Consider the following 27,922-nt stretch of genomic DNA (forward strand, 5'->3'; position numbering starts at 1 on the left):
TGGCATTATGTGAACCCAACAAACTGAACAATGAATATCACATATTTTCAAATTCCCATTTCTTGAAAAGGGTATTTAACTGACCTTTAGGTCACATTTCATATATATATATATGTATATATATATATATGTATATATACATATATATATGTATGTATGAACAGGATTCAAAATGACAGTCAGCTGAATTATTTAGATGTTTATACTCATCATTATCATTACCATTATTAAAAAAGCATCCTGGAAGCTTCATGCTCTTTTTGAACAATTTGGAAGTGAGAATTTTGAGGAACTTTAGTTAAGCACTAGCAGTGGCAGCAACAATAGTAATAATATCCTCTTGGTACACAGTATTGGTTTTGCATTGCAAAGGATTAAAAATAGTAAATTTAAATTCCAATATAATCAGTGTTTCTAAGGTAAATAGACCATAATTATTTCCCCCTTTCTTCCTCTTTTGATAAAATGTACAAATTACCTTGAATAGGGAGGTTTCCTAGAATAGATATTGGCTCCTTTGGCAGTGTTTTATCTTGCTTGAGTAAAACATCAATCCAAAGTGATATGTATTTGGACATAGCAGGAGGCAGATGATTTTGTGACAATTGGCTATCATATTAATTATGATTCATAGATAACACTTTCCAGTGATCTCATATTATACTAGTAACAACTGAGTAGACAATGTGATTATTATCCTTATTTCAGAGATAAGTAGATTCAGATTAAATGACTTATTTAGGATCACGTTAGGGAGTTATAAATTGGAGCAGGACTTGAACTCAGCCTTGTGAATCCCTGACTAGTCCTATTTCACTATAAATGGTATCTACAAGCATAATGGAAGAAGGAGGTCTAGGAAGTTACTGTGAGAATCCAAGAATAACAGTGATTTTGGTCAGCAGTAGAGTATTTGAGGGTCAAGACCATATGCATCATTCTGATATGCTTTATAAGAGTATCAGAAATTGGGTCAGTTAGGTGGTGCAGTGGATAGAGCACCAGCCCTGGATTCAGGAGGACCTAAGTTCAAATCCTTCCTCAGACACTTAATTACCTAGCTGCGCGAACTTGGATAAGTCACTTAACTCCATTGCCTTGCAAAAAACAAGCAAGACATTTTTATTGACAAGAAGGGGTAGAAACAATGCCTTTCAAACTGCATAAAATAGCTTGTATTTTGGGATTTTCCCATCCCCCCCACCATGAGAGGTCCCATTTTGTTAAGATATCTTAATAAAAAATCATTTTAATCATTCTGGGAAAGAAAGAGTATCAGAAATCAAAAGCAAGAGTGTTGAGGGAGGACCAAGCACTCCCAAACTGACTAATTCAATTTCATTTCTGCATATTTACTTCTCCAAGGGTACATAATTTGAGATTATCAAGAAAAAAGTTGGATGAAATAGCAAACCATTTTTTTTGCCAATTTCCCCCTTCAAAATCAAGAGATAATGACTTATAATCCTGGTGTCCTACACAACATGAGGTTGACTGTTATGTACCCTGTGGATACTAACAGTTTATTGTTCCTGGAGTATGTGTGGGGAATACAATGATTCAGAAAGTCAACATAGAAACAGATTAATTCTCTATGCTATTGCATTGCTGCTGATTGTACTGTTTTGGTGAAACTCCAAATTATAATGGGTCCCAAAATTACTTGATTTAATACAATCATATATGCTTATTTATGATTATTAAAATGAGAAGTTATTAATGTACACTGAGTTCCTCTTTGTAACTATTATACAAAGTACAGTATTAGGTAAAATATATATAGACAAGTAGCTTTTCTTTTTCCTTTATGACCTAATATACTATCTCGGGTAATAAAAAATAGCTAGTATTCATATATGGGTTTAAGGTTTGCAAAGCTTTTTAAGTACAATTTAATTATTTGATTCTCATAATAATTTTGCAAGTGGACAGTATAGGAAATATTATTTGATGGATAAAGAGACTGAGACTAAGAAAGATTAAATGACCAGGTCTCATGGTTCATAATTGTGGAAGGTTCTTCATAACAAATTCAGTGCTGTTTCTTTTCCCTCTGCTACCCTGATTCCAATTTGAAGATGTCCTTGTTCATCAGCAAGTCACTCTTTTCATCTCAAAGATGGGATTACTGAAGCATACAGATTGCTACACATTCCCTGTTATATACTTTAAAGACTGCAACTCTATTTTAAATATATTCACATCAGAAAATTACGTTGCACATACTTTAAACCATACTTTAAAGCTACAGTGAAGCAAAAAAAGTTGTTTTTCATAGCATGATAATATCCAGTGTGTGCTATTTCCTTCCCATCACTCAAAAAAAATTCACATGTGTACCAAGTAGACATCACAGCTCTATCTTTTCAAGTTCTCTATCAGCTTTTAATACTCAGTACAACTCTGGTTTTTCCTGACCTTTATCACAGGTTCTCAGCAATATAGTATAACACATTTACTTGAAATATCCAACTATCCAGGTCCCATGGTCATAACACAATTTCTCTGGATAATATTTTTACTACTATGAACTTTATAGAGGCACTGAGATTATCTCTAGAGATGGTTACTCCTTTGCTATTTTGACTCTCCTCTACCACAGAACTGACAGCATCCTCCATCCCATCCACTGTCTACAGAAAATCCTCCTTCTTTATCCCATTTTCTAGTGATGGTTCTATATGTCATTTTAATGTCAGAATTAACAGAATTGAAAGAACATTAGCTCTGAAAAGCACAAGGATTATCCCACCCACAACCTGTTCATTTTATAAATGAAGAAACAAATTCACAGATGGAAACTTACTTGACCTTAAGTTTCAGAGGTATAATTGACAAATCTTGGATTCCAAGTCTTTTGACCCTAGTGCCCTTGTTACTAGAACACAATGCCATTTTTCCACTTTAAAGGTGACTCTATTCAATGCATTTCTCTTCTTTCTGATTAAAAACAGAAGCAAGTCATCAAGATCCCTTTTCATTACTTATGAATGAAGTCTCTACTACAATACTTAAGAATTAAGACTCTTCTTTGACTCTAGGACCCAAAGGTAGTGTAATCTGTTTCTTGGCATATTTTATCTTCTTCTAAACTTTAAATTGATGCTTAGAGTCTTCTGGTGCCTATGGTTTTGTGCCATCTCAGGGCATCTCTTAGGGCCTGCTTCACCTTATCATTACGGAGACTAAAAATGAATGGATTCAGAAGTGGGGTTATGATGCATACTAAAGCTGAGGCCCCTTTCTTAAGTGACATAGACTGGCTCTCTGCTGTGCGAATATAGAGGAAGATGGAGCCTCCATAGGCAATGATAACCACCACAAGGTGTGAAGCACAAGTAGAAAATGCTTTCCTTTTTTCTTTGGCTGTTGGAGCTCGGAAGACAGTAGCAAAGATGTAGACATAGGAGACAGTAGTTAGTCCCAGAGAGCCCAGAAGAGCAGTTGTGGAAAGGATAAAGGCCACTAACTTCAGAAGCTGGGTATCCCCACAGGAGAGCTGTATCAATGGCCAGCTATCACAGAAGAAATGGTCAATGATATTGGGACCACAGAAAGGTAGGCTAGCCATGAGAATGGTAGGAGAGAGCACCCAAAGGAAACCCGCAATCCAGGAGGCCATTACTAGTTGGACACAGATGGGATGATCCATCAGAGTCTCATAGTGTAAAGGACAGCAGATGGCCAGATAGCGGTCCAGGGACATGACAGCTAGAAGAAAATAGTCAGTGGTGGCCAGGAGGAAATAGAAGTAGGACTGCATGATGCAGCCAGCAAAAGAGATAGAGTAGTTCCTGGTGATGATGCTGACCAGCATCTTGGGAACCACAACAGAGACCCATCCAAGCTCCAGGAGAGACAGATTTCTCAAGAAGAAATACATCTGGGTTTGTAGGCGGTGGTCAGACCAACTAAGTACAATGATGAGCAGGTTTCCCAGGATTGTTACCATATATGTCACCAGAAGTCCTAAGAATAATATGATCTGCAGGCTCCAACTTTCAGGATAACCAATCAATACAAATTCTGTTACCTGGGTCCAGTTCTCTGAATACATTTCCCTTTACCTATGGGGGCAGAAAGACATATGAAATTCATTCAGGTTTGGTGAAAGGCAATTAAACAATCAGCTATTTATTGATCACCTAGTAGATGAGGGACAGATTGTGAGGACTTAAAAAGAATAAGAGAGAGAGTCTCTAATTTCAAAGAATTTCTCATCTTGCTGGGTATAAAGTTTTTGGAAGGAATCTTTGTGGGAAATACCGTAATAATTGTTAACCTGGATATTGGGTAAGTCTCCATTTATTTTCACCCATATGTTTTGTATAGATAAGCATTTTGTACCACATGTACATCTTCCTTAATATAAAGTCAAGCCCTCAAATAAAGCAACTGCTACCATTGCTTTATGATGAGTGCTATGGCTCCTTTTTAGTTTCACTTAGCCTGGAAGATTGACAACTCAACATACATATCATCATATAACATGATATAGCATGTTTATAAATGTTTATAAAATATTTTTAGTCTTGTGAGATACCTAGAAAAGATTTTATTAATCTCAAGTTCACAACCCTACAACCAGGACATGTAATAAGTTAGTATTCAAACCAAAATCTTTTGATTTCAGATTCTGAAACTTTGGCCTTCCAGCTAAAGCTAAGATGCACTATGGGTTGGTAGTAGTGAAAGAGGAAGCAAGTGCTGAAGTCTGCCATGATTGAAGCTAGGATGGGGATGTATAATCAACTCACTGTGTTTTAAGATGGTGAGTCATATATCAGGCATATAGATTTACAATTGTAACTATTTAGAAAGTAAATCATTCTTTTATGAGCTTTACCTTGTATGTTATCCATTTGGCCTCTCAGCAATCTTATCAATGCCAGGGTTTCGGGAGGATCATTAAAAATATAGGGCAGCAAAAATTAAGTTCCAGGTGAATGGCATTTACGATGAATTATATGGAAATTCAGAAAATGGAGGTATTACTGGGACTTAGGACAAGCAGAGAAGCCAAGCAGAGGAAGCAACTCATCAACTATATCTCTAAGGAGTGGCGGCGATAAAAACTAAATGAAATAACATGAAATCTAATACACATGAATATACAGGCCTATCTTTAGGTTCAAAACTAAACTTCCAAAATTTAAAAAAAGACTAGAGGGGCAGCTAGGTGGCACAGTGGATAAAGCACCGACCCTGGAGTCAGGAGTACCTGGGTTCAAATCCAGTCTCAAACACTTAATAATTACCTAGCTGTGTGGCCTTGGGCAAGCCACTTAACCCCATTTGCCTTGCAAAAACCTAAAAAAAACTATAAAAAAGATAATATTTAAAAAACTCTACAAACTTGGATACTTTAGTGCATCATGGTCACCAGATGAGTTATTGGTGTGAAATGGCACTCCAATAAGCCAAAGATATCTTAGGATGCATTAAGAAAAGTAGTATCTGCAATGAGGGACTTGATATTTCCAGATAACTGGTTAGATCCCATCTGGCTCCAATGGCATAGCAAACTCAAAGCATCCAAAACAAAATTCACTATGTTCCCTCATGAACCATCTCTAAAACTTTTTTATTTTGATTGTAGACATCATTTTTTTTTTCAGTCACTGTTTTCTGACCTGAGAATTCAACTTGAGGGAATCCAATTCAATTCTTTCCCCATGCAAATGTTACATCTCCATCATTCTCCAACTGAAATTGAAGTCCTATTCCTTATCCCACTCTATCCTGCGTCCACTGTGCTACATTAGTCAATCAGTCAATCATTAAACATTATTTAGATCAAGTATTATGCTAAAAGTTTCCTAGCCATGTCTAAGCCATGCTTTCTGCACTATGACCTCCTCCTCCTTCTCCTTTTTCTCAACCTGAAGTTGAATTCCTATTCCTCAGAAACAGTTTCTGATTGGCAATGATTCACCTTACCTATTTGTGTTCACAGTGACACTTCTTTGACAATATCCAAGCGTTGCCACACCAGAAATGCCATCTGCCATCCTTGTCCACATTCCTTTCCAACTTTTCCTCCTCTAGATGAGTTGCCTTCTCTATTAGAATATAAACTTCTTGAGGGCATGGACTGTTTTCCCATTTTCACTTATCTCTCCAGTGCTTTGTGTAGGGCCTGGCATATAACTGGCATTCAATAAATTATTTTTATTCATTCATTCTTTCATATTCTTTAGAAACAAGTTAAACAAGCTTCAGTAGCCTCTTGTTGCCTCTAGGATAAAATACAAGGAGAATTGGGTTTTATAGTTTGCTCACCCACTCACTCACTGAGTGATCTTCATCCAGTCCAGGAGCAAGGAACCTCTAGTCCAGACCATATTGGTCTGGTGTTGCCAAGGCATCTGTAGGCAGGACTCAAATGTCAATATATCTAGGAAATTTTTAGGGGTGAATTAATTAAATTTTGACTAGATATAGTGCACGAATGATATTATAAATATTCAAATGACCCTTGGGAGAAGAAAGATTCCCTATCCCTGATCTAGACCTTTAGTTTTCTGACCTTCATTTTTTCTCTTTAAACCGAGGCAACCAACTTGAGAAATCCTAAGGTTCTTATCATCTAGGAGTCTCCACATTCTAAACATCTAAAGGCAGCAAGAAAAGAGGGAAGTTAGATTAGGAAATTCTATGATTTCCACAAAACTTAACATGTGCATTCAGTTGTTGCCTTAAATGATTATGAAGGAATATTCATGTTTCATGTCAGAACAGAAATAGATTACTTCCAACCCTAAGATTCACTGAATTTGGAAATGTTGATGATGTCTACCTGTTTAATTGGAATCTTCTGAAATGGAAATTAAAGAAAATGCCATCATCTGTAGAGAAAAGATAGTGGGACTTCTTAACTGGAACTCTCTCAGTAGGCCTCATGGTCACATATATGACACATATATAGGCCACTCTGTATCCGATTCATTGGTATATTCACATTCATTTGCAGATTAATTATAAGTAGAGATACAAAGTGCTCCTGAATCTTTTAGGCACAAGATTCTGAAGTGTTTCCTGAATTGTGTTGACCTAATGGAAAGATTATTTTGTATGATGGGAGCAATTCTATAATGTGCAGGAGAGAAACATTTGCCCTCTTGGTACCAGTAATGGTTAGAACAAAAACAAGGAGAAGGAATGGGAGGTGCAATGTTGTTTGTGAGGAGAAATAGACCAATATAGACTGGATAATAATGTACAACAGTCACTAGTTTCCACAGGAAAAATGGGGGAATTGAGATAAATGCTACAAAGAAATATTAAAATGTATGATTAGCATATTTTTATCATATATTAACGTTTTGAAAATTTGTAATCCATTGAAATCAATTCAACTAATGTCATTTAAGTGAAAAGAACCCTGGAATTGAAAGTAAAATACCTTGACTTGAGTCCTTACCCTGCCACTTACCAGTTTGTTTCTGTGAACAATTGCTTAATGTATATGCCTCCATTTTCTCATCTTCAAATGGGGAATCATAATATTTGTATTCCCGGCCTGATAGTATTTCAATGAGAAAATCACTTTGATATTGAAAAAGGCTGCATAAATGAATTATGAATGCTCTTAATATCTGTTACTTTGTGAGATCATATGTTTGGTACCTCTCTATCAGAATATTCAATCAGCATGGCAGAAAGGGAAAAGCCTTGGGTTGTGAAATGACTTTTAATCCAATTCTAAAGCTTACTAGCTAATAGCCTTGTGAAAATCATGGTTGAAAAAGAAGTACATGGGGTGGCTGGGTGGTGCAGTGGTTAAACCACTGACCCTGGAGTCAGGAGTACCTGAGTTCAAATCCAACCTCAGACACTTAGTAATTACCTACCTGTGTGGCCTTGTGCAAGTCACTTAACCCCATTTCCCTTGCAAAAAACCCCTAAAAAATACACATTTTCTAATACAAAATCCACAATCAAATTTTAATCTACAGAATTGTAACTCTGTATTAGAAGAACCTACAGGAAATTAGCATGTATTTCATCTGCAGAGAACCACTGATCCATTTTCTATTAGCTGCCAAACTGATAATTTTATAACGAGATTTGGCTAGATCAAAAACATTTTCTATCTCACTTTTGATTCTAAACTCCTCTTACCTACCTGATGTCTAGATTTCAGTAGCTGCTGGAGAATTCAGTTGAGCAGACAGTGAGAAGTACTTCTTTTTATCTTTCTTCACCCTATTAGACGTTTTCAAAAGAATACAAGACTCTTCTAAGTTGGATGCCGAATACTCCATTCCGACCCCTTTGTGAATGGACACAGAGCTTGTGATCTACTCTGACCCTCATATCCAGTCCTCTTTTCGCAAAAATCACTGGTTAGGCATCTCCAGTTGCACCCATCACCCTACCTAAATGGGAGCATATATTTGCTCACACTTCTTGAATGAACAGTGACTCTACTTCCAGTAAGATGGAAGTGTCCAGTAAGTGTCTAGGAAGTGTCCAGTAAGACACTAGTTAGTACCACTTGGCATCTAGCTGTGCTTTATGGACTATTAGGCAGTTCTAACTGCCCTGGAGCTGAATTTTCTTAAGTGACCAACTAGATGACATAGTGAATGGTAGGTATCCTTACAAGTTCTTTCCCCTAAACAGAAGATGGATTCCTTGAGAACTAGAAGTATTTCCCTTTTAAATTTTTATCCTTAGTTCTTGTTCTTGACAACAATGAATATTTAATCAGTGGAGATTCCTTAATTATGTCATTTGTTCATTTCCTCCCTCCTGCCTTTCCTCATTCCCTCCCTCCCTGCCTGCCTGCCTGCCTTCCTTCCTTCCTTCCTTCCTTCCTTCCTTCCTTCCTTCCTTCCTTCCTTCTTCTTCCTGGATAAAACACAAATACCTTGGTATGATGATCAAAACACATCACAGTTTTTCTCCAACCTAATGTTCAAGACTGATTTCATTTTCTTTACCCTAGCAGATTCAAAGTTTTAGCCAAGTTTTAAACTTGCTTCTATATCACATCAATTACCAGTTCTTTGCTTCTCTTCTTTTTGTTCAGTCTGTTCCCCCTTCTGGGAATGCTCTCTCTCTCTTTCTATACTCCTTTTGGAATCCCTCACTTTCTTCAGAGCTCAGTCCTGATCTTCCCAAATACTAATACTCTATTCCATTCCCTTCCTCCAGATATTAAATTGTATTTACTTTTTTTTGTACTTACTAATTTATGAATATTTTCCCCAAAATAATATAAACTTCTTAAGTGACAAGAGTGCTGGAATTCTGTTACTGTAAATCCAGTGCCTAGAATAGTTCCTGCAACAAAGTGGGGCATAATAGATATTTGGTGAATGAATAAATGAATATTAAATGGCTGGCCTTAATCACGAGGGATATAAATGGAGAATTCTTAACATAGCATCACAGAGCTAATGACTTGGCATCTTGGAAGCATAAAATTCTAGAGACTGAAGATTCCTTCAGGATGACTTAAATCAACTTCAACAAATGATTTCATGGAGTTTCAAAGGGATTTATATTCACACAGCTCCTATACTTTTGTCTCCCTAGTCCTGTTTCAGAAATCCACATAATCAAACTTTAGTGAAATATGAATTGGAATAAGACATAGATTCTTCATTAGAAAAGCCTTAAAAAGCCTTTCACTCCATTGAGTGAAAGAATCTGATTCACTTACCCATACCAGTATTTCATTCCCCTGGGTTTCTCCCCTGGTCATTCAAAACTTTAGAGAACCTTCTTGGTTTTAGGGCCAAATAAGGAAGAATGAACTATAGCACTTCTCTCTCCTACTGATTTGAAGCAGCAGATGCTCATTTACAATAGATGATGCAGTTCTTTAAACTTTTTACAGTTAATTCATTCCCAATTCTATCAATTAAAATTTATGTCAACTTTCTTGGAGCTAGGATCCCTACAGAAAACCATCTTGACCCATGCTCGTTAAACTAGAATGCTATAATTAACCTCTTGAGGGAAGAGGTAAATTGCTATTACTACTATCTTTGTGACCCGTAAAGAAAGTTAGTGATGTTGGAAGCATAACAAGTAAGTTTGACAATTTGGGAAAGGGGAACTGAGTGTTTGAGAATTAGAAGCATGAAAGGTGCCCTCGACTAAAAGCTCTCAACTATTTAACGATAAATTCAGTTAAGCGTGATGAGAAACTGACACACTAGGATCCATGTGAATCAGGGATCTTTGTGCCTAATGAAGAATACTGTGAGATATTGAAAGATCATTGCAGGGAATTTGAGTATAAAGAAATTTATCCATAATAGGGTGAATAGTGATGTCATATTATAGTTCTTTGTTTTAACTAGTCTTGCTAACTACTTCAGATGCTGTTTTCTTTAGTGTCTCTGAAGGAGAACATTAATTTTTTTTGTTTGTTTCCTGTGCCAAGTTCCAAATGCCTAGTTCTTATTACAGCTGTGAATTCTAGGATTCTGTGATTATACTTTGGGTTCTATGATTCTGAGATTTATCCTTAGAAATTAACAGTGAATGAGTATGCCAAATACAGCTTAATGAAGAAGGTGGCTTGTCTAGCTCGCGATCATAAAGCCCTCAGATCTTATGTACACAAAGTTCATATTTAATCCCTTAATATAAGACAAAGTAAGTAGGTTTATCCTTTATACATTTTCACATTCTCCTACACAGTGACTCTTTTGCAAAAATTATTTTTAATCCCTTTTCCCCAAATATTTCCTCCATGGAACCCTCCCTCATTATAGACTTATACAATGGAAAATATATAATGGAATAATGGAGTTATACAATGAAAACTGACAAGGCAGCTACATCTGAGATAATATGTAATATTTTGAAACCCTAGTCTTCAAACTATTTACATTGTAGGTTGTTAGATAGTTCTGTGGAACGATCACTGCACTAGGAGTCAAGAAGAACTAACTTCAAAATTTGCTTCAGACACTAAGTAGGTTTATGACCCTGGCAAAATCAACAAACCTATATTTGCCTCAGTTTTCACATCTGTAAGATGAATATAAAAAGAACGCTTCACCCCCAGGGTTGCTGTGAGCATTCAGTAAGATAATTTATGTAGAATGTCTTTCAACCTCAAAGTGCTAGATAAATGCAAGCTAAATATTATCTTCTCTCTTATAGATCTAATTTGTTCAGTGCAATTAAATCAGAATGATTTTGTTGATTAATGTGCCTTTCTTGTCTTCTTACTAATTTTTTGCTGAAATCTTATTCCTTTTCTAATATAATCTCCTCCATTTACTTATTGCTTCAATGCCATGGATCCTTATAGTGGAGCATATTAAATATATTTTCCCTCCTTGAAGGTGTCCTATACCTGAAAATTTACTTCTCCCCATCTTCTGGCCCCCCATCAAAATTCCATTTTTGTTAGTTTTCCTGATCTTAGTTAAATATAAGTAGAAAAGCAGTGTCCCTTTAAAATTATATCGCATTAGCAAATGCCTACTTCACTCAAACAAAAAGGCAAGGTCACAGCAAACAATTCTGACCCATTGAATTTATAAAGTCAATAAGGGGCTGAAGGAGAAATAAAGGATGATGGGAAAGGATTTAGAAAACAGCAAGATCTTTCACAATTGATGCAATCAGTTTCCCCAAGCTTGTTCCCTACCTGAACAAGGTTTTGAATGAATCAGATCACCAGAGTTCTCTCTGTAGACAGTAGATCAAAAGCAATATAAAATTTCCATTCTGACCAGCAAGCTTTTCTATCTCCTTGGTAGAGAAAAATATGGACAATGTAAAAAATAATGAAATCTGGACCCAAAGGAAAGATAAGAAATTGCATCTCCTTCCCATCCTTGTAGAAGTCAGGAATTATGAGTGTAAAATACACAGTCATTGGGTAGATGTATTGGTTAATTTTTCTAAATTTCTTTCCCCTCTCTTTTTTTTAGATTCTATATTACATAGCTAACTGGATAAGGAAAGGTATATATGTAGAAATAAAGATATGTTGAATTTAACATCAATATGGATGCTAAAACATCTACTACTGTTCCCTCCACTCACCCTATTACAGCTTTACAGGTTTAGGAAAACTAAAAAAGAAAACTTGACTTATTTAAGTACTTTACTGACCCATATAATTTTAGTTTACACATAAAAAGGATAAACTCACTATGACCAAAATGCAAATAATTCTCAGCTACTCTGGAAACAGAGGACTTAAAATTCCTCAAGAACCATTCCACTCTTGTGCAAATCCCATTATGTGGAATGAATTCCTGCCCCCCCCCCCATCAATTTTCAGATAAATCAAAGAGGCAAAGGTGCCTTGCCTCTTGTTTATTTTCATTATATTCTCTTTCAGACATATTGGCACCATTTTGCACAATGCAATTAGGTTGTCATAGTAACTTGCTTTCCTCAGTTCAGCACATATTTTGACATTCCTAAGACAGACTTTATATATTCAATGTATCCTGTATACGTCTTAGATCCATGGTTTCTTTATTTCTTATGATAAAATGCTTCCAAAATACTAGACAGTTCTGAAGATAAAAACTAAGCAACTAAGGTTAATTCTCAAATTATAAAAATTAAAGAGATAGAATGGAATAGTGGATAATTAGCCTTAGAAACCAGAAGCCATGGGTTCAAATCCTGTCCCTGACACATATTGATTCTGGGCAATCCACTTTATTTTTCAGTGTGTAGAGATCTTAATAAACCAAATGCTTGTTCATAAAATTTCAGAGGTCCAATCAGCTTTTCTGCCTACCACTCCTTCAATTTTCTCTTGTTCTTGCTTTTTGTTAAATAGTTTAGTAAACAGGACCATTTGTTGGTAACTTGCTTTAACTGCAGAACTTTGATTTGATACATTTGCTGTTCAGGCATTCAGTCATGTCCAAAGTGTGACCTCATGGACCAAAGTGTGTCTTGTTTCTTGATCCTCCACTCTCTCCTGAAGTCTCTCTAATCTCATATTCATTGCTTTCATGGCATTATCTATCCAATTGATCCACTACTATCACTCTTCCTTTTTGCCTTAATTTCCCAACATCAGGATATTTTCCAATGAATACTGAATTATGTGGCCAGAATATTTAAGCTTCAATTTCAATATCTGACTTTCTAGTGAACATTCTGAATTAATTTCTTTAAGTTTTGACTTCTTTGACTTCTTTTCTGTTTAGGGGATTCTCAAATTCAAAGTTGATTCTGCAGCATTCAACAAATCATAGCTTTGACTATATAGACCTTTATCAGTAAGGTGATATCTGCCTTTTAGCTTGATGACTAGATTTGCTATAGTTTTCATTCCAAGGATTAAGCATCATTTAATTTTATGATTGTAGGCAGGTTTAAGAACATAAAATCTGATACTAATTCCATTTCTTCTCCCTCTATTTGTAAGGAAATGATGGAACCAGTCAACAAGATCTTAGTTTTTTTATGTTAAAGTTCAAACCAGTTTTTTTTTTTAGTTTTTTTTTTTTTTTTGCAAGGCAATGAATGGGGTTTAGTGGTTTGCTCAAGGCCACACAGCTGGGTAATTATTAAGTGTCTGAGGCCGGATTTGAACCCAGGTACTCCTGACTCCAGGGTCAGTGCTTTATCCACTGTGCCACCTAGCCCTATCAAGCCAGTTTTTACACTTCCCTCTTTTACCCTTACCTAGAGCCTTCTTAATTCTTCACTTTCAGTTAGCATAATGGTATCAGCTGCATGTCCAAGATTATTGATATTCTTCCTAGTAACTTTCATTCGGGATAATGATTCATCTTGTCTGACATATCACATGATATACTCTGCATATAAGTTAAATAAATAATGTGACAAGATACAGTCTTGTCATACTCCTTTCCTAATCTTAAACCAATCAGTTGTTTTTTGTTCAGATCTAACTGTTGCTTCTTGACCCATATACATGTTTCTCAAGAGAAAAGTAGTATCTTGTATTCTCTTCTTTTTGAGGACTAGCCAGATTTTTTTGTGGTCTACAAAGTAAAAGGCTTCAATATAGTCAAGCAAGGGGTGGGGAGAGGGGAATCCCTTTCTTTCTACCTAATCCATTCTCTGGTCTCTAATTCCTCTGACTCTTTGAAAATGAGTCTGCTCTTCTCATAATTCTTGGTTCCCTCCAGCAGAATCTTAAATATTATTTAGCTGGCATGTAAAATGAGCACAATCATTCAGTAATGTGAATATTCATCATCATTGCCCTTTAAGATTTGGACAAATTGATCTTTTCCAATATGTTTGGTCATTGTTAAATTTTCTAAATTTGTTGACATATTGAGTGCAGCACATTAGTAGCATCATCTTTTAGGATTTTAAACAATTCAATTTTAATTTTGTCACCTTTACTATCTTTATTGTTAGCAATGCTTCCTAAGGCCCACTTGGCTTCATTCTCCTGGATGTCTGGTTCTCTATCAATTACCATACCATTGTGGTTATTGGTGCTGTTCAGAAATTTCTTATGTGTATATATAAATATATATATATATTATATATGTATGTATATTTGCTACCTTATTTAATCATTTCTATTTTTTAGAAGTTCCTATTATTTTTATATTTTATCCTACCCACATTTGCATGAATTACTTCTTCAATATTTCTCTAATTTTCTTAAAGAAATCTTTTATGTTTCCCATTTTATTCCATTTCTTTGAATTGCTTTCATAAGAAAATCTTTTTTTGGTCTCCTTGCTTTTCTCTAGAAATCTGCATTCAGTTGGATATATCTTTCCTTTTCTCAACAAACCCTCTATTTTAGAGATGAAGAAATTGAATGAAACTTCACAGGTTAATTGACTTCTCCAAAGTCTAAAACAGTAATCAATATTAAGCCCGAGAATAGAAAACTAATCTTCAGATTCCTAATACAGTACTATCTCCACTAATATCCAGGAATGTGTTAGAGCCAAGCCAATTCAATATGATCTGTGAGAATTGATTTTTAAAATTTTCAGCTTTTATATTGTCTTTTTAATGGATTAGACTTTATAAAGTGATAAAGAAAATGTTTTTGATGAAGCTTAAACTAAAATATTTGTTGTGAGAATATTTACCCTACCTGAGTTAGTTGTTAAATATTTACCTGCTAATACAGTTCCAAATAAAATAGAAGATAGTTGACCCACACATATATAATATATATGCATATATACACATTTCCCTAATCATATATAAACATACATAAATATTACTGACATTAATCATTCCCCAAATAGAAGTTACAATATTAAATGCTTATTTCAAACTTGGATTAAAGAATTCCAGAAATCCTTGGCTACCTAAAGTCTTAATACTATTCATATATAATGGCTGAGACTTTGTCGTTCAGTGTTATTGACCTAAATAACTGGAGATACAAATGAAGACCAGAGACCATATGATGCTCAATCTAGAATAGAAAAATTTAGACTCAGAGAAGGAAAGTGATTTACTAAAGATCACATAGGAAATTACTGATAAAACCAAGAAATCAGATCTCTTTGATTCCAAACCTAGTGTCTCCCTCCCTTTTATAGCAAGTGAATTGGTCTATTTTACATGCTGAAACAAAATATTATTCTTCTTATGAAGCCTATATGTTATAGAGCTTCACATACCCATGTTCATTGAAATTTGATCAATTTTTGAACCAGGACTGAAAAGAGTTAATGAGCCTGAAAAAAGCAGATGGTTGATAGAAACTGATTCACTTACCTAATCCAATGCCTATTCTCTTGGATTATTTGTTATGGCTATTTTAGAGTTTTCAATCTTAGATGATTTCAGTCCCCTACTTGGTCTTCTCCAACCTGAGAAAATACATCTCTCTCCAAATGATTTAAAGCTCAGTCATTTCTGCAACAGCAAAAAACCCTCACATTGTACACTATTAATTCTTTCCCAATTTAAGCATTTAAAATCTACTTTCACATTCTTACAGTTGAGATTCTTTAAGTACTTTGACACATGTTAATTAAACATGAACAATATAATTCATCAGTTGAGGGTAAAAGATAAGTATTAAAGAGATAAAATCACAAAAGATATGATTTTTAATATGCCATAACTATTACATTCTGAGGGTTCTGAATGTTCATTTGACCTCCATGATTAGAATCATTCCTTCTTCAACAGTATTGACACATCATGGTTGAAGCAGAATAGGGTATTGCAGGCGTGTGGAGGGAAGAAGGTAATTTGCCTACATGGGCCTCATAAAGATATCAGATTCATTAATATACACACGTATAGTTCATAGTCATTTCTCATTATCAAGTCAAAGAAGGTGGAGTCAGTTCTCACATTCTCACATATCTTTCAGGCTACTTGGTTTTCTTTATCTACTTGAAGTTAAATCTAAGTTCACATGGGTACACATTCAAAGTCATAATTAAGAATTTTTATGCCTGGGGAAAGGTATGTTAGGTTTATAGAAAGGTGTTTAGGAAGAGTTTGGGGACTGGTATTGTGCTCAACTGGTATATGACTGCTGAGAGGAGACACAACTTAGGAACTTCAAGTATTCTAAGCTGTTGAAGAATTGGTTACTTTCATTAAAGTAGGGAGGGTGTTTGTGGATGTGGCCATTGGAGCATGCCCCAGATAAAATTGTTGGTATTTTATAAATTTGGTAACCATTTTTAAAACACTCAATTCCCTGTCCTAGATGTTTCTCTGTATACATATTAGGGGAAGGGATAGGGTATCTATTATGTCTTTTCCCTCATAATCCACTCTCCTAGAATCAACTCTATTGAGAAAGTCATTATTTTTATATAAAACTTCACCTTATATTAAAATTCACCTAAAAAAATCTCTTCCTCCCTACTACTAATTTTCTTTTCCCAAAGGACAAATTAGTAAAAGAAAGGAGAGATTCTTTTTAGGTGAATTTTACCTCTGTTTGTAGCCTATTATTCATTACATATCTTTCTACCATGGTTCAAGCTATGTACTGAGTATCTAGAATGCCTCAAATTGATTTTTCTGCCCAGATCTGTCTTCCATGAAAGTGTCTCAAACTCAGAATTACTTTTCTCCCTTTCTCCCAGTCTGTCTATCTGTCTGTCTCCCTCTTTCCTTCCTTCCCTCTCTCTGTCTTTCCTTCTCCTTCTCCCTCCTCTTCCTACCATACACCCATCACAATTCCATTTTCCTTAGTAAATATTATCTTATTCTAGTATCCATGGGAAAGAATACGATTGAACTATTTCACCTTAAGTTGTGAATGTTACCATGATGACTAGCCCTTCCATGATTATTATTTGAATTTTAAAAGAGGAGACTTATTAACTGGAATACTGATGGAACTTTAGATAATGAAACAAAGAGAAATATGACAGGTAGTTCAGCTGAATTATTTTTAAGTAATGATAAAATTCTCTCTATATTGTATAAAGCCTGTTATGCCAATTCTTCTAGTTCATAATATATACTAAGCCAAAATAGTCTCAGAAAAAGAAAAACAAGCCTATGGAAAGGGAAGCTAATCAGTGAAATCTTGATTTAACTTGGCCTTGCCTTGTCCAAGCAATCTTTAAAATATTTTTTTTACTGATTAGTGAAGTAAAACATTAATTCTTCACAATGCTTTAGCATAATCTCCAGAAAAAAACTTTATTTAATTTAGCATTATTATAAATAGTAAAGCATCTCATTTAAGAGAGAAGTGTATACAAACTGACTGAGACCCCCCATGTTCTCAGAGATGACTGTATCCCTGAACCAATTTGAAATAACATTTATTGGAATATTGAACAAATATCTTAGCTATAGATCTATATATTTATATACATATGTATGTAAACACATATTTGTTGTAAGTTCACTCCCTTTGGCATTCTCCTTTCCAGGAAGATACATATTGATAATGAAGTTCACATATTCCTTTTCAGAGCTAATTCAGTATTTGGGAGGTTCTGAAAGAAAGTGTGGGAGAAAAGAGGCACTAGACTGATGACCAAAATGAGGTCTATGGAGTCATTGTGCTGACCTCACTGCTGTATCCCTGTGATTACCTGGAAAATCTGCCAGCACCATGCCAGGAAATTGAATCACTTCCATTTAAATTGTCTTAAAAAGATTCTGAAGATCACCTGGTAGGAGAAAATATCAGATTCTGAGGTCCGTTCTAGAACTAAACTGTCCTGCATTCCAACATTACTATAGAGAGTTCAGCTACAATGGAATAGGCATGTAGTTAGAATGCCAGATGTATGCTTGCCAAACAGACTACTTTATGGAGCACTCACATAGCACAAGTGCTCACAAGGGGGTCAGAAGAAGTGATACCGGGACACCCTGAATACATTCTTAAGAACTTTAGAATTGCCTGTACAGCATGGGACACATTGGCACAAGATCACCCAGCATGGCATGCCCTCATCAGTGAGGAAGGCAGAACTGAAGCAGCTCAAAGGAAACATGACATCTGTGAGTTTAGAGGACTCACCCTAGGTATTCACATGGACTATTTGTGCCCAACCTGTGGTAGAGCATTCCAAGCTTGTATTGGTCTGATCAGCCGCCATTGGCTGATCAAATTGTAATTTGTCTCTAACAGTGATGTAGTTTTGATCTTCTTCAGTAAAGGACAACAACCAACCAGCCAATATATATTTGCATATTTCTATAATGTATTTTGCAGTTAAAAAGTTTTGCAGTTTGTGGATTTATATCATTTCCATGTCAATCTTGTACTCCAAATTATTTTATATCTTCTTTAGTTATTTTAAATAGAATTAATATTTTTAGTTAGTGCTGCTTTTTTGGTTAAATATTGGAATGCTGGTGATTTATATGGATTTATCTTCTATCTTGGAACTTTGCTGAAGTGAAAATTACTTCAAAATAATTTTAAAGTACAAGGTTTTTCCAAGTATGCCATCATATTATCTGCACAAAGTAATCATTTTCCTGTCTTTTCCTTAGTGATTTCCTCAATTTTGTTTGCTTGTCTTATTGGTCTAACTACTATTTTTTGACACTAAGTTAAATAATAACAATACTAAGGTTTATCCTTGCTTCATCCTTTATTGTAAAAGTCTCCTATTTCCTCTATTGCATACATATCCTGTTTAAAATATTATACAGTCAAGTTTATCTATTTCATGTTACCCATTTGTTTTCTTAATTTTAAAAGTATTTATTTTGGGGCAGCTAGGTGACCCTGGAGTCAAGAGGACCTGAGTTCAAATCCAACCTCAGACACTTAATAAAAAATTACCTAGCTGTATGATCTTGGGCAAATCATTTAACTACATTGTCTTGCAAAAAACTAAAAAAAATTATTTTTAACATTTAAAAAAATTTAAGTTCCAAAATTTCTCCTTCTTGCCAATATCTCAAATTGAGAAGGAAAGCAATGTGATATCAATTATACTTGTGAAATTGTGCAAAACTTATTTCTATAATATTAGGCATGTCACAAAAATCAAGAAAAATAAAGTGAAAATATTATACTTCAATGTGTATTCAGGGGTCATCAGTTCTTTCTTTGATGATGGATAGCATTATTTAAAAATCATGTGACTGTGAAAATTGTCTTTATCATTGTATTATGAAGAGTAGTTAAACCTTTCACAGTTGATCAGTGTTGCAATATTTTTGTTATTGTACACATTGATCTCCTGGTTTTCCTCATCTCACCCTACATCAGTTCACATAGGTCTCAGATTTTTCTGAAATATCCTCAACATTTCTTATAGGGGTGGCTAGGTGGCACAATGGATAGAGCACTGGCCCTGGAGTCAGGAGTACCTGAGTTCAAATGTGGCCCCAGACACTTAATAATTACCTAGCTGTGTGGCCTTGGGCAAGCCACTTAACTCCATTTGCCTGGCCAAAAAAACAAAACTAAACTAAAAAACAAAACTAAACTAAAAAAAAAACCCGAAACATTTCTTATGGCATAATAGTTTTCCATCATAATAATTTCCCACAACTTATTCAGCCATTCCCCAATTGATGGGCATCACTTCAATTTCCAATGACTCCTCCCCCCCAAAAATAGAACTGCTACAAATATTTTTTTGTATATATATATATATATATATATATATCTTCAGATTGGTTGGCCAGTTCACAATTCCATCAATAATGCATTAATGTCCCTATTTTGCCTGCATACCCTTGAACATATGTCACTTTCCTTTTTGTCAAATTAACCAATCTGAGAGGTGTGAGGTGGTTTCTTATAATTTTTCTATTTTGTGATTTTCTAATCAATAGCAATTTAGAGCACTTTTTAAAATATGACTATAGAGAGCTTTGATTTCTTCTTCTGAAAACTGCTGGTTCATATCTTTGGTCCTTTAGCAATTAGAAAATGGTCTTATTTTTTATAAATTTGACTAGTTTCTATATATTTGATAGATAAGAGTCTATCAGAGAAATGATATTGTTTTTAAATATTAGTTCATTGATTATGTCATCTTTTCAACAAAATGTAATTTCTCTGACCATCAATTTTAATTAGGCCTATTTAAAATTTTCTCTGTCTGGAATTATGACTCTATTCTGATGCTGTCGCTTTCTTATTTTAATGTGTGATTCTTATATTTCTTATATTTCAGTGTTTTTTTCTTATAAATAGCATAATGTTTGATTTGGGTTTCTAATCTATTCGACTATACACTTCCATTTTCTCATTTATAGTTACATTATAAAGTAAAACTACATTTACATTTATAGTTACAATTACTACATTACTCCATTTTTACTCATATTTGAAGATTGAATTTTCATTTCAACTCTGGTTTTTTTCATCAGGAAAATTTTAAAGTCACCTTTTTTTTTGTTACAAGTTCATCTTTTTTCACTGAGTTTGCTAAATTTTGCTGGGGAGTTGATTCTTGGTTGTAATCCAAGCTCCCTTGCTGTCCTGAATAGTATATTTCCAGTCCTTCACTTCTTTAATGTTGATACTTCCAAGTTCTACATAATCCTGATTGAGGCTCCTTTGTATTTTAAATGTTTCTTTCTGACTGTGTGCAATATATTCCCCTTGACTTGATAATTCTGGAATCTGGCTTTAATATTTCTTGACATTTGGTAATACTTTAAAGAGGTGAGTGATGGATTATTTTAATGACTATTTTACCCTTTGATTCTAGGATATATATTAGGGCAGTTTTCCTTCATTATTTCTTGAAAGATGTTGTCCAGGCTCTATTTTTTGTTCATGGTTTTCAGGTAGTTCAATAATTCTTAAGTTATTTCCCCTGATTCTATTTTCTAGAGCAGTTATTTTTCCAATGAGGTACTTTACATTTTTTTTCTATTTTTTCATTTTTTATTTTGCTTGACTGATTCTTTTACATAGTCATTAGCTTTGACTTTTCTAATTCTATTTTTCCAGCAATTATTATTTTCAGTTAGCTTTAGCTTCTCATTTTTCATTTGTTCAGTCCTGTTTTTTAAAGGGTTCTTTTCTTTTTCCATTTGCCCAGTTATATTTTTAAAGAATTTTTTTTTCAGTCAATTTTTGTTCTTCCTTTTTGCATGATGTTGAATTTCTATTGCATTTCTTTTCCCCATTTTTCTACTTGATTTTAAAAATAATTTTTGTGTTCTTCCAAGAAGGCTTTTTCAGCTTGAAACCAATTCTAGTTCCCCTTTGGCTGCATGTAATACTTTTTCTGTTATTCTTTTCCAGGATGGTATTTTGCTCTTCCTTACCTTCAAAGAAACTTTCCATTGGAATTATTTTTCTCTTTCTCTCTGGCTTTTCTTACTCCTTTTGGGTTCTGCTATTCAAGTGTAGGGGAGGGCCTGCTTACTTACCTTCTGCTTTACAAATGCTAATAGATTGCTCACTGAACTGAGGTCATCCAAGCTAGTCCTGCTGATTGAAAAAGGGGGTTGGGTTACTTGTTTTGGAGATTGGAGATTTGAAGATCCCATTTCTGGGATTCATTGGCATCTGTTGTAGCTATCTGCTGTGGCTGAGAGCCTCCTTTGCACCCTGCCCCTTCAGGTCTCAGCTCCCAGTGCTGTTCTCTATTCCACTCCACTTCCTGTCTTGGGCCATACTTCCCCCTCCATCTTTGTGAGACTAACCTTTTGTGAAGTCCCTTCCAGATATCTTAACCCTGAAAAATGCTTCAATCTGTTCTTTTGTGGATTCTTTCATTTCAGAATCTGTTTAGAGGCTTAATTATATATGTTTCTGAGAGAAGACCAGGAGGACTTAGGGAAATTCATGGCTTCTTTCTGCTATGTCGGCTCTGCCCCCCCCCCAAAAAAAAATTGCTCATTTTGTAATGTTATTGTATAAATTATTCTCCTGTTTCTCCTTTCTTCTTCTTAATTTTATGTCTATCCATATTATTTTTGAAATCATCTATTTCTTCATTTCCTACTGAATAATAGATTTCAATCACTTTCATATAACTGAATGACTGAATAATTTGTTTAACCATTTCCAATTTTATGATCATTCCATTATTTTCTAACACAAAAGAGAAGTTAAACATAATTTTATATATAAGGACCTTTCTCCTTTTTAAAATCACTTGTTGATATATATATATATATATATATATATATCATAATTATATAGAGTAGGGTCAAAAACATGCATTATGTAAATTTTCATGCAGAAGTTCTGATTTCTTTCTAGAATGGTGGTATCCATAAGCTGGTCCATCAACAATATATTAATGTGTCTGTTTCCTTACTGTCCCTCTAATATTTGTTATTGTAGGATCCCAGTTGGTCGAAAGCCTTAATGAAAGATTCAATAAGCTGTAAAAATCATAAAAGAGTGAATACCTTTAAGCAGTGAATGTTATGATATAGGCTTTCTGTCAGAAGTCTATAGCAGAGCCAAAATTTAGAGGGGCAGAACCTATAGAAAGACTGAGTGATACATTTTGCCAGTCCAAGATAACTTAGAAGTTCCACAGGAAAGGTGTGTCTCACCAGGATGGGGAATTGGAAAAAAAGCCCCAGCATCAGCACAGCCCAACCCAGCCCTGGGACCCCCTGGGAACAGCTTGGAGGGATGGTGAGAGAGCTCTGCTACACCAGAATGAGTGTAGAGTGAGGAGTACAGGCTGCAGAACCTGCAGTGAGAATTGGAGGAAACCAGCCTGCACCTCCAGAGCACAGCTCACAGGCAGTAAGGGGTGGGGAGGAGGTCAGTAGAGACTACAGCAATCTCTCTGCTCTTTTGCCCACATTCAGATCCAGTTTGCAGTTTGGCCTTCTAAACTAAGATAGCAGGGATCCTCCTCACAGGTCCAGGGCAGAGGGGAGCACCTGTGGTCATCTGCATATCAAAGCACAGGCAAGAGAGCATAAGACCTTGGAGGAATAAAAGTCCCCATGGGGTGTTCTGAAAAAATCCCAAAGCCTTGTAAGTGCTGTAAATTAGTCTTGGGCTGAGGAAATGAGTAAACAGAAAAAAGAAGAATCTGACAATAGAAAATTACTTTGGTCCCATGGAAGATAAAACACATACTCAGATGATAACAGAGTTGAAGCTTCCCTATCCAAAACCTCCAAGAGAAATAGAAAATGGGCTCAGACTATGAATGAGCTCAAAAAAGACTTTGAAAAGCAATTAAGGGAGGTGGAGGAAAAATTGCGAGGAGAATTGAAAGCAATGCAGATAAGTCATGAAAACCAAATCAGCAGCTTGGTGAAAGAAATACAAAAAATACTAAAGAAAAATAATATGTTAAAAACCAATTTAGGCCAAATGGACAAAGCAAAACAAAAGGCAAATGAGGAAAAGAATGACTTAAAAAGCAGAATTGGCCAGCTGGAAAAGGAGGTAAAAAAGCTCTCTGAATAAAATAACTCCTTCAAATGCAGAATGGAACTAAAGGAAGCTGATGAATTTGTGAGAAATCAGGAAGAAATAAAACTCTTCCAAAAAAAGCCAAAAATTAGAAGAAAATGTGAGATATCTCATTGGAAAAACAACTGACCTTGAAAACCAATCCAGAAGAAATAATTTAAAAGTTATTGGGCTACCTGAAAGTCATGACTAGGAAAAGAGCCTAGACTTCATTTTTCAAGAAATAATATAGCAAAATTGCCCTGAGATCCTAGAAGCAGAGGGTAAAATAGAAATTGAGGGAATTCACCAGTCGTATCCTGAAAGAAATCCCAAAATAAAAACTTCCAGGAATGTTATAGTCAAATTCCAAAACTCCAAAGTCAAAGAGAAAATAGTAAAAGCTATTATAAACAGACAATTCAACTATGGTGGCTCCATAGTCAGGATTACACCGGATCTGGCGGTATCTACATTAAGGGTTCATAGGGATTGAAATATGATATTCTGGAAGGCAAAAGACCTTGGTTTACAACCGAGAATCAACTGCCCAGCAAAACTGAATATCTGCTTTCAGGGAAAAAGATGGACCTTCAATGAAATAGGGGACTTTCAGACTTTCCTATTGAAACAACTAGAACTGAACAGAAAGTTTGAACTACAAATACAGGACTCTGGTGAACCATAGGGGGCTGGACAAGAAGGACTAGCTATGAGGAACTTAATGATATTGAAATGTTTGTATTTCTGCATAGGAAGAAGACACTGATAACTCATATGAACATTCTCATTTATAAGAGCTGTTAGAAGGAGCATATAGCTATATATATATGTATATATATACATATATATATATAGTGGGCACAGGAAGGAGAAGAATATAATAGCATAATATAGTAAAAAAGATGGGGTCAATGGGTGATAAAGGGAAGTACTGGGAGGAAGAGAAAGGACAGGAAGAAGGAGCTAAGATATTTCACATAAGAGTCAAGTAAAAAACTTTTTCAATGGAGTGGAACAGGGGAAGGCAAGGGGGAATGAGTTGAGCCTTTATCCTCATCAGAAATGTCTCAGCAAGGAAATAACATTCACACTTAATAGGTATAGAAATCTATCTTGCTCTAGAGAAAAAATGGGAAGAAAGTAATGAGATAAGGGGAAATGTGGGGAGGGAAGGGGGGAATAGGTGATAGAAGAGAGGGAAGATTGTGTGAAAGGGTACTCAGATACAACACACTTTTGGACAGGGCCAGGATGAAAGGAGAGAGAGAGAGAGAGAGAGAGAGAGAGAGAGAGAGAGAGAGAGAGAGAGTAGAGAGAGAGAGAGGGAGAGAGAGAGAGAGAGGAGAGAGAGAGGGAGGAGGAGGAGGAGGAGAGAGAGAGAGAATAGAATAAATGAGAGGGGGGAGGAATAGAGTGGAGGGAAATACAACTAGTAAACTAGTAATAGCAACTGTAGGAAAAATATTAAAGCAACTTCTCTGGTGGACTTATGATAAAGAAGGCAACTCATTCCAGAGACAGAGTCATTGTAATCTGAACATAGACTGAAGTACATTTTTTTCCTCTCACTATTCTTTATATTCTTTAGTTTTCATATATATATATACATATATATATATGTATATATATATACACACACACATTATATATGTATGTATGCACATACATATATATAACTATATGTACATATAGTTTTATATATATGTTTACATATGTAGTTTTTAAACTATATATAATTATTAAACTGAATTCTTTATTGGATAAAAACCATAACTAGACAACTGAAGGGATTTATGGACACAACAGTCATATTCTTTATTTTTTTGTCCTCATTGTCAATATTAGAGGTGGGATGATGGGTGAAACCTCAGGCATGTCTTAATTTACATTTTTTTTTATCAAATCAAATGCTGTTTCTTAAAAAAAAAGATAAGTCTCATGAGTCCATTATCGCCATATTATAATATGTTTCAGATGATAAAGGTGTATTTTGAACATTTTTAGGAAAATTATATAAATAAATATAATGCTTTAAGAAAATAAAAATAAAATACTTTGGGAAAATAAACCATAACTTGAAAATAAATATTTTAAAGTTGCTTAATATAGAGTGGAATTGGATAATAGGGTATTGATTTTTTTATTGCAGGGGAAGGAGAACATTATCTTTTGCTTCCTTTTTGTTTTCCCTATGTTCTTTTCTGGCACTCAGAAACCTTGATATTAGGGAAGTCTTTTGGAAAAACATCTGAAAAACATTTATTAAATGACTTTTATGTGGTACTTCTTGCTGGAGGCACATAGGTGAAAATTATTGTCTCTATCCTCAATGGGTTTACATTACATTACAAAAAAATTGTCTCTATCCTTAATGGGTTTACAACAAAATGATTCAATAGCTCTGTGTTTTTTTCTATCATGGGTTATAATCTTACCAGCTACTCCAAAAGAAACCATCTTGCTTCATTTTTTTTCACTATTTTATACACATAGAGACTTTAAATATCACTTTTTATTGCTCTTAGTGTTCATTACCAGTCTCAATTTCTTATGTGATCTGTTTCATTCATTCAGGTGATATATTTATTGTCTATCAAGTAAAAAACATAGTGCAATGAATGAGAGTGGTGCCAGCCTTATGGATAATAAATACAGTCTACTAGGATAATTGAAACATGTACATAAATAATCCTAAATTGTGATGAAGGCATAAGAGAAATATGAACATAATAATATCACAATTCTTGAGACTGGATTTCTAATTTTAACAAGCAGAGGTAAAGCGGAACTTCTAAGTGGAAGAAATACTATGAGAAAAGCACAATCGTAGTTTTGAATATAGGCATTTTGGGGGAACAGTAGGAGTTTCATGTGAACATAATGTAATGTATATGTTTGGAAACAGTTGCAATAAGATGGAAATATTTCAGATCCAATGAAAATCATTAACAAATGTAGTCTAAACCACAATGAAACAGGGACAGTGAAAACTATAAAGATGAGACAAGAGTAGGAATATTACAAAAGAGTACAGAAATGTGATGACTGACTGGATATTGGATGAGGTTTGTAAAGTTGGCAGCAGAAAAGAAGAAGGATATTTCAAAATTGTCTGTGTATATGTGAGAATGGTTTCTAAGGGAAGATCCAGGAGGAAGAGGAGGCAAGTTTCTATACATAAATTTTATTGATATCATTTGTTTTTACAATGCTTACATTTCTTCTTATATTCATATCTTCATCTTCCCAGAGTATCATCCATTAAAACAAGACATTTTTAAAAAGAGAAATAAGAGAAAAATTCAGAAATATTTATGCAAGCACACATGATGTATGCATTATTCATACTGACGGAAGAATCTCTCATCTCTGCAAAGGAATGGGTAAGATTTTCTTCTCATAACCCTTCTTTGGGGGATAATCTTGTTATTTGTAATTTTGCAATATTTATTTTGGATAGCTTTGGGGTTCTTCTTTCCATTTAATTATTGTAGCCATATATATTTTCTCTCTTTCATTTTGCGCCAGTTCACTTTGCACACAACCTCTCTGTATTCATCATATTCATTATTTCTAAAAGCGCACTCATAATTCCATCATCACATTTATGATCTATAATTTCTTTATCCATTTCCAAACTCAAGGGCATTACAATGTTTTCAATTCTTTTCTCCAAAAAAAGTTTATTGCCTATGGACCCTTTCTTTATATCAATGTCTGTCATTAAGTTATATTTAGGCTTAATGTCATGCAAAACTTCATAAGAATTATAGTTATTCATAAGTGGAATAGGTTGCTTTAGGAGGTAGGAAAGTGAAGACAATGATTTACTCACACTGGATACAATAAATTTCTCTAAGGGCAGACAGAGCATCAGAAATTTTTTTCTGAACTTTTCTGTACAGTTTCATTGTATGCCATTCTGTGTAAGGACACAGATACCAATTACATGAATGAACATTCAACAGCATGTGTGCTTTGCTTATTGCTTTGAGATCTGTAGTCCAGAACTCAAAGAACTAACCTGACTCTTAGCAGTTTTATTTTTCAGTACCACGGATTGCCTTCTATAGCTATCAAAGTCAGCATGTGACAGGGAGAGCCTTATGAATTCAAATTGACTCTAGGTAAATTTAAATATTTGAAAAATGTTTTTGAAAATTCCTACTT

General features: G+C 34.7%; 1 protein-coding gene across 1 annotated transcript; it reads right to left on the reverse strand.

The window, feature by feature from the left end:
* Positions 1 to 3,106: 3,106 nt before the first annotated feature.
* On the reverse strand, positions 3,107 to 4,057 carry LOC141522314 (olfactory receptor 6T1-like). The gene has a single exon (XM_074235665.1). The coding sequence runs from the start codon at positions 4,055 to 4,057 to the stop codon at positions 3,107 to 3,109; it is 951 nt and encodes a 316-aa protein (XP_074091766.1).
* Positions 4,058 to 27,922: the final 23,865 nt, after the last annotated feature.

The sequence above is a fragment of the Macrotis lagotis genome, chromosome 1 (assembly GCF_037893015.1).
Source record: "Macrotis lagotis isolate mMagLag1 chromosome 1, bilby.v1.9.chrom.fasta, whole genome shotgun sequence".
Classification (NCBI taxonomy): domain Eukaryota; kingdom Metazoa; phylum Chordata; class Mammalia; order Peramelemorphia; family Peramelidae; genus Macrotis; species Macrotis lagotis.

Bases quoted from the DNA above. Each gene is read 5' to 3' on its own strand.
- LOC141522314 (XM_074235665.1), bottom strand. From the start codon at position 4,057: ATGTATTCAGAGAACTGGACCCAGGTAACAGAATTTGTATTGATTGGT.